Genomic DNA, 12,079 nt, shown 5'->3' with positions numbered 1-12,079 from the left:
TAAGCGGTTTTTGGAAGCCCGATTTCCGGGGCTGCATCCTCTCATCAGATCTCCGCTCTGGCTCTGGGGCCAGCGAGGCCACCAGAGCGTCCCTGGAGAGACTGCGGGGGACAGTGGGGGAGAGCGCTCCCAAGCAGACTTGGCTGGGGCGCTGATGAATGTCCTGGTGCCCCCCGCAGGGTGGCACCGAAGAAGGGCAGGGCAGACCTGGGTCCCCTCCCACATCCACCCAGCCGATCCCGCTCCCCATTCCCCCAATCCCGCTCCCCACCCCCCTGCCCTGGACCCCTAACTTCTGCTAGGTCCCTCCGCCCCCAGGACACCCCTCCCCTGTCTAGACGTGTGAGCCCATCACAGCCGCCCAGCACAGGTGGGGCCTGGCGTCAACTGTCCCTCCACGCTCCTTGGCTCCTGGGATCTCCAGCCAATGGGTCCTGCCAGATGGGAGCCCAGAGCTGTGGGGACCCTGCCCCCATGACTCTTCTCTGAGGCTGAGACCTCAAAGCAGGCCTGCCGGTGGTGGGACATAGTACCACCGCTGGGCTCAGGCACCCAGAGCCGGCAGGTGCACCGGCTTGCCCCGCCCCCGGTTCCCGCACCCGCACCCTGACACCTTGCTGACCAGAAGGAGTTCTGCTGCCCGGTGGGGGCGGGTTCCACACCCCCCTCTCTCGGTCTGTGCCCATGGCGGCCCCGCCCCCGCCCCCAGCCCCACGCTGAGCAGCTCTGTCCTCTTCACCCACAGGCTGCGCAGTCCCTGGGTGCCCTCGTGCCTCGGGCAGCCCCGCATCCTGCAGGGCCGGCTGGCCAGGTCCTCGCCCTCGCTCTGGGACAGGTAACACACCTGTTGTCTCCCCGGTTCCTTGGTGTCTCTGCGTCTGTCCCCAGACATCCCTCCCTTGTCTGCGTCACCTCGCCCGAGACCGATGGGGAAGGGCCCCCAGCACGGCCTCACCACACCGTCCTGCACCATCCTTCTCAGAGCCAAGGCCCTGGACGCCCCACCGCCCGCACCCCCTGGCCCTAGCTGAGGGCTCTGTCCTGGGGCTCAAGCCTCCCCTGAGTGTCCAGGGAGGGCTCCTGGTAGAAGGCGGGGGTGGGGCGGGGGGTCTGCCCTGGGACGAGGCCTGCACTCCTAAGCTCATCGTTCTTCTCTGGGAGGCGGGAACACGCGTCCCCCATGGGCCAGGAAGGAACTGAAAAACACCTCCTCACCCCCACACACCCTGTCAGGTTAGGTGCACGTCCTGATTCGATTCACCAGGACCCAGGGCAAAGCAAGGTGACTTCACCAGGCTACAGTCTGAGTAGGGTTTCCTGAGCGCCCGGCCTGGGAGCGTGGCCCTTACCGAGGGCCTGGCACTGGCTGGTCTGGTCACAAAGGACTCCCACACCCTCCCTGTGCTTCTGTTGAGGGGCTGTTTCCAGACGCCAGAGCCTCCTAAGTCGACTCCTTGCTCAGGGGGAAGCAGAGGCCCCCGGCCCCGGGCAATCTCCCCAGATTCCCACGTCCACAAGGCCCTGGCCTCTAGCATCATCTCCCGGTGCTTCTGATGAGCAGGGGCAGGGCACGGACCACACGACGGCCCTAGCGCCCCGTGTGTGGGTGCCCACACCCCAGCTTTACAGACATGGAGACCAAGGCGGAGGTCAGGCAGGGCTCAGGTTGATGCCTGGGGAGGGGGCAGCCCTGGCAGCGATGGGGGCACCCCCCAGGTGACCGCAGACCCCCGGATGCCCAGCCCGGGAACTTCCTGGACCAGGCCGAGGAGGGGACATGTCCAAAGCTTCTGAGTAGCTGATCACCAGGACTCAGTGACCGCCTGTGAGGGGCAAGGGGCGAGGAGGGGCCACCACGGCCACTCGGAGTCTGACTGGGGACTGAGGGTAGCTGTGCCCTTCTCGGGGGTGGGGACCACAGAGGGCAGGGATGCGGCAGCATTGAATGCACAGAGTGTCAGGTGCTCGTGGGCCGTGGATGGCTGGACGTGGGGGAGTGGGCCAGAGAGAGGCCGGGGCTGGAGATGGAAGCATGTGGGGCCAGGGAGGTGCTCCGTGTGTGGCCGGGCGGGGAGGAGATTCAGCCTGAGATGTGCAGCGAGGGGCTGGGGGCAAACAGGGCCCTGACGATCAGCCTGGGCAAAGCCGAGGGGTCTGCAGACTGGACGGAGCCCGAGTGGCAGAGATGGGGAGAGACGGGGTGGACTCCAGCCGTGGGCCTGGGCCTCTGCTGAGACTGAGGGGTCAGAGGTGTGTCCGGGGCTCAGGAGGGGCGGGAGTCCGGGGCTGGGGGTGCTGTGGTCCCAGGCCTGGCCGGGGCAGGGCTCGGGGGCGGGTGGGAGTAGTGTCTGAGGGTCGGTGGGATAGATCCGCCCCGTTATGTCTGGAAGGCCGCTGGGTGCCACGAGGCTCGGACGGGCCAGGCCGGCGAAGCGGTCGCCTGGTGAGGGGGAGGCCTTGACCAGGTGCCCACCTCACGGCCCTGTTGTACGCTTGTCTCCCCGCGGAAGCTGTTCCGTCCAGATGGTAGGCTCCTCCGGGTGGGGGCCGCGCTGCAAGGGGCCAGGAACGGGGTGCGGCGGGGCCGGAGAGGAAGGGAGGACGGTCTGGTATGGGTTGGACGTGTGGCTGGGTCACATCAGGACTGGGCGGTCTGCATGATGGCAGGATCCGTGCTGTGGCTGCAGGTGGGTGGCCATGGTTGGGGGGGAAGGTCACTGGCTCTGGGTGGCAGGGGGTGGCCACTCACGTGGTCACACAGGTAGACGGACGATGCTCTCATCTTTTCCCGAGGGTGCAGAGCCCACCTGTACCTTGTGACAGAGGGCTGTGGGTGGGCCTGCAGCCCCCACGGGACAATTGACTTCAGGGGCTGCTGCCCCACCCCCTCCCCCGACACTGTGCCTGCAGGGGGAGCTCTGGCTGACATGGGAGAGTCCCTAAGAAGCTAAGAAGCTCGCCACCACGCTGGGGAGAAGAGCTGGGGCGGAGGACCATCTGGGATCTGTAGCTGCAGGGTGGGGCAGTCCGGCATGCTGCCTGGAGGAGGCAGCCAGACCTGCGTGGGCAGCGGTGGGCACTGTGCTGCAGGGCTCTCCTGGATTAAGGCTCTGCTTCCTCCTTGGAGTCTGACCCCCGTGGGGACCTGCCCCACCCTTCTCTGAGGTTCTCGCAACGTAGGCAACTTTTTATTTTTATTTATTTTTTACTAAAAAATGATGTAGACGTGGGCAGGAATCCAGGAATATTTAATGGAGATCTGTTGGGTGTGCGCCCGTGGTAACATGAGTGCTTACATGCTGGGCTGGAGACGGAAGGAGACTGCCTGCTCCCTAGAACACTGACTCCGGTTTGGGTCTCGGAGGTCCTGAGAACACGGGCTCTTGCTCAAGGTCCCACAACATCTCTGGGCAGAGTCAGGGTTCCCGAGCCCTGCCTCCCGCGGTTTTCAGCGGGACACCTAGGGACTCCCCTCCCACTCCCCTGCAACAGTCTCCAGTGGGTGCTGTCTCTAGTCCTCTTCCCCGGGCCCCCAGTGAACGCACCAGAAATGACCATTCAAAGGGGTGTTGGCTCCAGATTGTCCCCTGGGGCTGTGCACTTGTTCCAGCAAACTGGGCCCGCTTGCCCCCCCCCCCCCCACCTCGGACCCAGGGAACCTCTCTGGGCAGAATTTTTCCCAGAACCTGGGCTTTGTGTCCCAAGGGCAAGATGGGGGCGGTCCAGTCTTTCCAGGGGGAAGCTGAGGCCTGATAGTGGGCAGCCTGGGGGCCCGTGGCGGCAGGGACTGGCAGCGAGTCTGTGTGACAGCAGCGGCCCTGGCCACCCGGTGATGCCAGGCTGGAGTTCACCTGTGCGCGGCACCACCCTGCGTGGGCTTCCTGGTTACAGAGCCCAGGGGTGTCCTGAACGGAGCTGGAATCCTAGCTCTGCTCCTGCCTGACCCCCAGCAGGCGCACCTGGTGCCCCGCACCCGCCGGGCAGCCCCGGCCTGCAGGAAGTCCGCGCTCTTGGCCCCCCTCTTAGAGATGAGGCCCTTCGAGCTCAGCCTGTAAAGGGGGCCGCGCATAGGTCAGTGCGTGTTTGGGAGTAGGGCTGGCTGTCCACAGGAGGGTGTGGCCCTTGCCCCGGTGGAGTTCACGGTCACCATACTGGGCGCAGCCACCATACTTGCCCCTCCTGCCTTTGGCCTGACTGTAGAAATGAGGGCATGCGGACAGTGGGCCATGATCGGGTGTCTCTGTTTCCTGGGGCTGGGGGCTCAGCGTCCTGGCGTGCTAGAGGAGCCCACGGTCTGTGGAGAAAATGGAGCCTCAAGAGCTGGGGCTGGGGCTCTGGCAGGCTTCCTGGAGGAAGGGGGGGCGCGAGCAGGCCAGGGCTGTGCAGAGTTTCCGAAGCTGTGCGCAGCTCGCTGGCCACTGTGGCGGAGGCTGCCTGGCATGGGGCGCACAGCCCATCCTCTCCCCGGCCCGGAGGTCACCCAGCCAATCCGGGGACGAGAGGGCTGCTGGACTTCAGCTTCTGCAGCCCGGCGCCATGCGGGAGCCAAAGCGGGGGCCCCTGCAAGCTGTGCCATCCGGAGGGCGGCCCCGAGTCGGAGAGCCGGGGGCTGACGAGCGCTCCTCAAACCAGGGTCCTTTAAGCCGCCCCGAACACTCGCCAGTTCCGGGGGCCGGCGTCCCTCCCCCGGGGGGACTGCGCAGGGATTTACTGAGGGCGGGGCGCCGCTGGAGGCTGAACGACCGACTCTCGGACCTCCCGCCCCGCCCAGGGAGGGGTGTTCGGTGCGTGCGCGCGCGTGCGCCCTCGCGTGTGTCCGTGCGGCCGGGCGCACACGCTGCGCACCCACGGCGCGGCGGCTGGCCCGCTCGGGCTCCGTTTCCCGCGCTCAGCGCCGCGGCCCGGCCCGCCGCCGCGTGTCGTTGCAGCGCGCTGCAGGAGCAGAAGGGCGAGCTGCGCAAGCGGCTGTCCTACACCACGCACAAGCTCGAGAAGCTCGAGACCGAGTTCGACTCCACGCGCCACTACCTGGAGATCGAGCTGCGGCGCGCGCAGGAGGAGCTCGAGAAGGTCACGGAGAAGCTGCGCAGGTACGGGGGGGCGGGGCCCGGGGTCGGCCGCCAGGGGAACCCTGCCTGCCCCCCCCCTCCCCGGGGGCTGTGGACCCCGTTCACCGACGCCAAGTCCAGGGCTCAGGGAGGGCAAGCTCCGTGTGCCAAGAGCGGCTGGGTCGGGATTTGACTCTGGCTCTAGGTCCTGCCAGGACAGGCTCTTCCAGGCACCTCTCCATCCTCTGTTCGTTCCTCCCATATATTCTTGCCGGGACAGCAGCATGACACACGGGCAGCCATCTCCAGACCCCTCCTGGCCCACCGGGGCCCCAGCCCCCGTCCCCTGGGTCCCTGATAGGAAAAGCGATGTCTAGCCCCGGAGACGAACCGGTGTTTAGGGACCGTTCCCTTGACCAGCGTGGCAGCAAGCGAAGTGTGGGGCAAGGTGTGCTGGACCCTGACTGGTTACTCCCTTAAAAACCAAACTTTTCTAAAAACTTGGTTCTGCATACTGAAGATATTTTCCTACATCTTACACACTTTCCAGCCTTTAGGAAGATACAAAGAGAACACAGAGTCTGCCCTTGGCTTGGTTTGTTTTAAAACATTGATGGCGCATAGGCTCCTGCTGTCCCGGCCGGGATCTGCCAGGAGGGCCGTTTGTCCCAGCCCCCACCCCCGCCCCGAGCGAGCCCTCCCCCATCTAGTTGCGTGGGAACCAAGCTTAGGCCTCGCAGTCAGACCTCAGTTAAGGTGTCGCCTCTGCCGCTTACTGCTTGAAGCACCTCCACCTCAGTTCCCCACTGGTAAGACTGGGCAGGGGCGCACAGTGACACGGCACCCAGGTTGTCGAGAGGACGCACACTGTCCCAAATCCTCTTCCACCAGCACACCACATGTAGTGGGAACCCGGCTCCTGATTCCCACCCAACACCTGCTCCCGCCTTCCCCCTTCTTCCCCGGGGAGCCCGATTTTAGCCAGCATGTGTCCCCAGCACTCAGTCTGGGGCTCCCCGAGCGGCCAGTCCTAAGTCTCTGCCCTGCTAACCTCGAGACCGAGTGAGTAAATGTGAGTGAAACACTCTGAGCAAGGACCGGACAGAGTCGCTTGCGAGTAGAGGCCTTCCCTTTTCATCTCCAGGGGGTCCTCGACCCTGGCCCAGGAAAGGCCTCTCCACATTTGCTCTTTGCTGTGTGCGGAGGAGCAGGTAGACCAGGGTGGGACCCGTGGGCAGGCTCAGGCGGCCTGTGTTCAGCCCTGCCCTGCCCGCCGGGTGGCTGTAGGGGTCCTGGGAGGGTCGGGCCGGGCACCGCAGCCACCCCATTGTTCCAGGATTCAGAGCAACTACATGGCGCTGCAGAGGATCAACCAGGAGCTGGAGGACAAGCTGTACCGCATGGTGAGGGCCACCACCCCGCTGCCGCCTGGGGGACGGTGCTGGAGGCCTCCTGGTCCTGTATGGCTGGTGTGTCAGGGCAGGGCTGGGCGGGATCTGGCACCTTCCCTCTCCGAGAGGAGTTCCCTCTCCTTCTAGTAGGTTCCGGGCTTGTTTTGTTTCTGAAAATCACAAATGGGCCTTCAACACCTGCTGTCTTAGAGTCTGTCGGAGCAGAGACAGCTCGGCTTGGGACCCTGGACAAGGGCCCTTGCCTTTCTGAGCTCAGGTGGAGGCTGAAAGAGGACAGGCTCAAGGCAGGAGGGGGTGGGGTGCAGGGAGAGGGGCCAGGCTTTGTGCTGAGTGCAGACTCAGGAGGTAGGCATTACTGTCCCCGTGGTGTGGATGAGCAAGAGGCTCAGGGAGCCAGTGACTTGCCCAAGGCAGTCTGGCTCGTCCGTGCTGGAACACAGGTGCTGGAACCTGCTGCTCCTAACCCCACCTTCCTTGGCCTTGCAAACACCTCATCGTTATCGACTGCAAGAGGGCACCCGGGAGGCCTATGGAGCAACTGGACTTGAGGCCCAGGCCTTGGCTGACCCCTGACCGGCTCCTTCCCATACCCCCCACCCCTCGCCCCAGGGCCAGCACTATGAGGAAGAGAAACGAGCGCTGAGCCATGAGATTGTTGCCCTCAACAGCCACCTGCTAGAGGCCAAGGTGACCATCGACAAGCTGTCGGAGGACAATGTGAGTGTTGGACCACCGTGACCCTGGGGGCCCAAGCCCAGGCCCCGTGGCCTCCAGGCTTCAGGGGCTGGTACAGGCAAGGTGGAAGGACAGGGCTACCTCACCAGAGATACACTGCCAAGGGTATTCAGGAAGACCCTCTGCTGGAAGGAAATAGGGCTTGAGGTAGCTACCCCTGGGCCATATTATCCCATTCAAGGCGGTGCTTCCTGACCCCAGGTTTGGGGCATGCTCGCTCCTGCCCCAGCCAGCCCCCGTGGGCATCAGAGCCCATGTGGATGCTCTGATTTCAAGGGCCCCGTGAGACGGGCCCAGCCCCACTCAAGGACCCCTGACAGCTGACCATACATTCACTAAGGAGTGTCTGCTTCTTGCCAGGCCTGCTGAGGCTGTGAGATTATGGTGTGAACGACGCAGGCAAAACCCCTCCCTGCCCACGTGGAGTTTACACCTGAGCAGGGAAGACAGCAAGCAAGATAGATACGCAAACCGCATAGCGTGTTAGAAGTGCTGAATGCTACAGGGAAAAACAACACAGCAAACGGTGCTAGGGAGTCATTTGGGTGCTTCTGGAAGAGGCTGCTAGATCAAGACCTGAAAGTGGCCAGAGAGGTGGCCACGGGCACCGGGGGAAGAGCCTTCCTTCCGGTGGAAAGAACCGGAGTGGCAGAGGAGGGCCTGCAAGAACAGCAGAGGGTCCTCCTGGCGGCGGAGGGGGGGCAGGGCAAGGTCTGAGGTCAGAAATAGAACAAGAGGCCACACGGTGCAGGCTCCTCTAGGAATCTGAGTTTTATTCTGGATGAAGTAGGGAGCTACGGAAGGTTCTTGAAGAGAGGAGTAACATGACTGGACCTACGCTTTTCTGGGCTCACCGAGAACAGACAGTGGGGACAAGGGCTCATGTTCTGGTTCAGAGATGGAACCCACGGCATTAACGGGGATTTTGGACGTGGGGTGTAGGGGAAGAGAAGGGTCCAGCCCAACTGCAGGGTTCAGAGCCCGAAGGAAAGAAGCGACCTGCTGTCTCGGGGTGGGTGTGTGCCTGGGGAGGAGCAGGAGTGGGGCTGGACCGGGCACCGGACAGCTGCAGGGCATGCCCGGACGGCAGGTTCTGGAGTTGAGGGCGGAGATCAGCGTGCAGGTGCGGTGAAGAGGGAGAGGAGTACAGGCAGAGGAGGGGGAGGCCCCGCACAGGGCCCGGGGCCGCGCTGGGGGTCTGCGAGGGATGCGGTGGCGGCTCTGAGCTGGCCAGCCAGTGCTCACGGCCCCTTGAGGCCAGGGGCAGCGGGTCTGGGGCCTCACCGGGGGTTCATTCTCAGCTTTCGGCCGACTGTGCCCTTCCCAGGGGACTCAAGGAGACATTGCGGAGGCTGAGGGCCCAGTGTGTCTCCACTTGGCAGGCCAAGCTGGGGGCACGAGGCTCAGCGCAGATGGTGGAGGTAGGGGAGCCTCCAGGATCGGGGCGCAGGGGGCAGTGGCCCGTGCCTTCCATAGCCCGTCTCCGCTGCAGAACACCTGGTCCTGGCTGAGCTGAGACCGGGGGGAGCAGGAGGGTCTTGGGGCCCGTTGCTGGACCCCAGATTCCTCACTGTCAGAGCCCTCACAGCGGAGGACCCCCGGCGGGGGGGCAGGAGTGAAAGGCCCAACCACAGGCACATGCAACAGAGATTTTCCAAAGATGAAAGCAAATCCTCTCAAGTCCTACTGTTTGCATCTGTTTTCGGCTCAGGAGGCTGAGTCCGTCCCTGCCCGGACCTTGGGTCACACAGGCCCTCTGCCCCTCTCCGCCCTGCCCCTCACCCAGCCCTGCAGCCACCCCCATAAGCAGGCCACACTTTAGGAAGGGGGTGTGCGGAGCAAGTCTGAGACGCGGGGAGGCAGGGGCCGCGGGCACGTTCCTTACCACTGGCTGGTGCCGGCACTCTCCGCTTTGGGGGGGGGGGGACAGGAAGACCAGGCATGCTCTCCACGCCTGGGGCCTCCGGGAGTTCAGGAGCCACTGGAGGCCCTTCTTCCACCACCGCCCCCACCTTGTGGGAGGTTCCCATCTGGGGCGGCAGCAGAAGTGCCTGGCAGGGCCCTCTCTGCCCCAGCGGCTCCAGGTCGGAACCGAGGCCCAGACAGGGTCCTGCCCGGCCTGCTGCCCAGCCGGCTCCCCCCACACCTGGTGTCCGCGTTGGCCCTGGGCGCGGGCAGCAGGGACCTTGGCGCGGGGCGAGCCGGCAGCAAACGCCTTCTCTTGTCTTGTAGGAGCTCTATAGGAAGGACTGCAGTCTAGCGGCCCAGCTGCTGCAGTGCAGCCAGACCTACGGCAGGGGCCGTAAGGTGTCCGAGGTAACGTCAGCCCCGCCCCAGGGAGGCCAGCCCTCGCCCCAGGACTACTCGGGGCGCCTTTTCTGCAGGTCCCACCCCAAGGCCACTTCTCCCCTTTGAGGGGAAGGCGCTGGTTGAGCCTGGAGCCCCCGTCCCTCCTCACTCCTGCAAGTATCCTGGCTTTTCTGAACCTGGTGGAGGGCCACCCCCCCACACACCTCCTCATCCATCTGGGACAGCCTGCCCATTCCCTTTGGTCTCCTCTGGGGGCTGCTCCTTGTCCCTGCTCCAAGGCCTCAGTCCACTGTGCACTGATGGGGCAGAGTGAGCCCGACACGGGGGTGACTCAGCCAAGGCCCCAGGGCCCCCCACCCCTGCCAGGCTGCCCCAGCTCCACGCACTGCCCTCACCCAGACCTTGGTCCTCCGTGTCCCCTCTCGCCTGGGCCTGGGCCACACCTAAGACACTCACAAAATAGATCAAACAGTAGTGGGACGGCCCCATGAGGCACCAGGGGCTGGTTCAGAAGCCGCTGGGCGCCTGGCCCTCAGTCTGTGTTGCATCTGAGTCTGTCTTGTTCAGGAGCACCCAGGCCTCATGACCCAGCAGGGGTGCCCCCGACAGACCTCGGGGCTAGGAGAGCAAGTAGGCCTCTTGGTGGGAGGAAATGAGGGGGGCTGTAGCCCCGAGAAGGGCCCAGGTCAGACCCTGGTTCCACCCTCTGGGCTCTTCAGGCCCAGTTGTTGTGGGCTGGGGAGACAGAGGTGACCGGGGGTCCTCGGGCGAGTCTCAGGAGCTTGTGACATACAGAGTCCTGGGTGCTGGCTCTAGCCGGTGCAGTTTGAGAAGCCCTGGGCAGGTCCCTCTTCTTCCGTGTGTGCATCTGTTGGTCACGGTCAGGGCTGCAGGTGCCAGGCTGACTGCTACCCCTGTCCCTGCCCTCCCCCCCCCCCCCCCCCCCCCGACCAGCTGCCCTCCGACTTCCAGGAGCGCGTGAGCCTGCACATGGAGAAGCACGGCTGCAGCCTGCCCTCCCCGCTCTGCCGTCCGGCGTATGCCGACAGCGTCCCCACCTGCGTCATTGCCAAGGTGCTGGAGAAGCCTGACCCCAACAGCCTGTCCTCCCGCCTGTCTGACGCCTCAGCCCGCGACCTGGCCTTCCGGGATGGGATGGAGAAGCAGGGCCCACGACCCCCCTACAAGGGGGACATCTACTGCAGCGACACGGCCCTCTACTGCCCCGAGGAGCGGCGGCGCACCCGGCGGCCCAGCGTGGACGCGCCCGTGAGCGACGTGGGCTTCCTGCGGGCTCACAACTCCACCGACAGCGCGGCCGAGGAGGAGGAGGAGGCCGAGGCGGCCGCCTTCCCCGCAGGCTTCCGGCATGAGGCCTTCCCAGGCTATGCGGGCTCGCTGCCCACGTCCAGCTCTTACTCCAGCTTCAGCGCCACGTCGGAGGAGAAGGAGCACGCCCAGGCCAGCACGCTCACTGCCTCGCAGCAGGCCATCTACCTGAACAGCCGTGACGAGCTCTTCGACCGCAAGCCACCCGCCGCTGCCTACGAGGGCAGCCCGCGCTTTGCCAAGGCCACGGCCAGCGTGGCAGCGCCGCTCGAGGCTGAGGTGGCCCCGGGGTTTGCGCGGACCATGTCTCCGTACCCCGCCGAGCCCTTCCGCTTCCCAGCTTCCCCGGGCCCCCAGCAGGCCCTGATGCCCCCAAACCTGTGGAGCCTGCGGGCCAAGCCGGGGACGGCCCGGCTCCCTGGGGAGGACGTGCGGGGCCAGTGGCGGCCCCTGAGCGTGGAGGACATTGGCGCCTACTCCTACCCGGCCACCACCGCCGGCCGCGCCTCGCCCTGCAGCTTCTCGGAACGCTACTACGGCAGCGGGGGCAGCCCAGGCAAGAAGGCCGAGGGCCGCGCCAGCCCCCTCTATGCCACCTACAAGGCTGACAGCTTCTCGGAGGGTGACGACCTCTCCCAGGGCCACCTGGCAGAGCCCCACTTCCTCCGGGCCAGCGGCGACCTGAGCCTGAGCCCCAGCCGCGCGGCCGACCCGCTGCCCGGCTACACGCCCAGCCAGGGGGACGCGGAGAGGCTCGGGGTGCAGCTGTGCGGGGCAGGCGGCAGCCCTGAGCCGGAGCATAGCCCCCACAGTTCCAGGGACTCCCTGGAGCCCAGCTCCATGGAGGCCTCCCCGGAGATGCACCCCACTGCCCGCCTCAGCCCCCAGCCAGCCTTCCCGCGGACTGGTGGCTCGGGGCTCAGCCGCAAGGACAGCCTCACGAAAGCCCAGCTCTACGGAACCTTGCTCAACTGAGCGCCTGCCTGCAGGCCGCGGCCACCCACCCCACCTGGGCCCCGAGGGCACAGCGCGCCTCTCCCCGAGACACCCGCCCCCCCCCGCGCCCCCCCCCCCCCCCCGGGCCCCGCGGCCCCCCCGCCCCCCCCCCCCAGCCCCCCGCCCTCCCCAGCGCCCCCCCACCAACCAGGACCCTCTCTGCCACCCAACCCAGTCGAGCCTGAGAGGAGGTCCCCTCCCTCCGCACAGCATCTTGTCCATCCCAGCCCCACCACGGTGGAACGTTTT

The 12,079-nt window shown here is 65.7% G+C and overlaps 1 protein-coding gene across 5 annotated transcripts in view; it reads left to right on the top strand.

Moving 5' to 3' along the window:
* Positions 1–11,869, top strand: part of BEGAIN (brain enriched guanylate kinase associated) — a 43,195-nt gene extending 31,326 nt beyond the window's left edge. For 2 of the 5 annotated variants that reach the window (XM_032405942.1, XM_032405940.1), the window contains exons 3-8: positions 746–835; positions 4,929–5,090; positions 6,385–6,451; positions 7,070–7,177; positions 9,428–9,511; positions 10,460–11,869. In XM_032405942.1, the coding sequence (XP_032261833.1) occupies positions 746–835; positions 4,929–5,090; positions 6,385–6,451; positions 7,070–7,177; positions 9,428–9,511; positions 10,460–11,809 (1,861 nt within the window). In that variant the 3' untranslated portion in view covers positions 11,810–11,869. The remainder of the gene's footprint in view (positions 1–745; positions 836–4,928; positions 5,091–6,384; positions 6,452–7,069; positions 7,178–9,427; positions 9,512–10,459) is intronic. The other 3 variants (XM_032405944.1, XM_032405943.1, XM_032405941.1) reach the window with 2 other exon arrangements.
* The last annotated feature ends 210 nt before the right edge of the window (positions 11,870–12,079 follow it).

Source organism: Phoca vitulina, unplaced genomic scaffold (genome assembly GCF_004348235.1).
Source record: "Phoca vitulina isolate PV1807 unplaced genomic scaffold, GSC_HSeal_1.0 scaffold7, whole genome shotgun sequence".
NCBI classification, from domain to species: Eukaryota; Metazoa; Chordata; class Mammalia; order Carnivora; family Phocidae; genus Phoca; species Phoca vitulina.
Note: the sequence above shows the minus strand (reverse complement) of the source record. Positions and strands in the feature narration are given on the sequence as shown.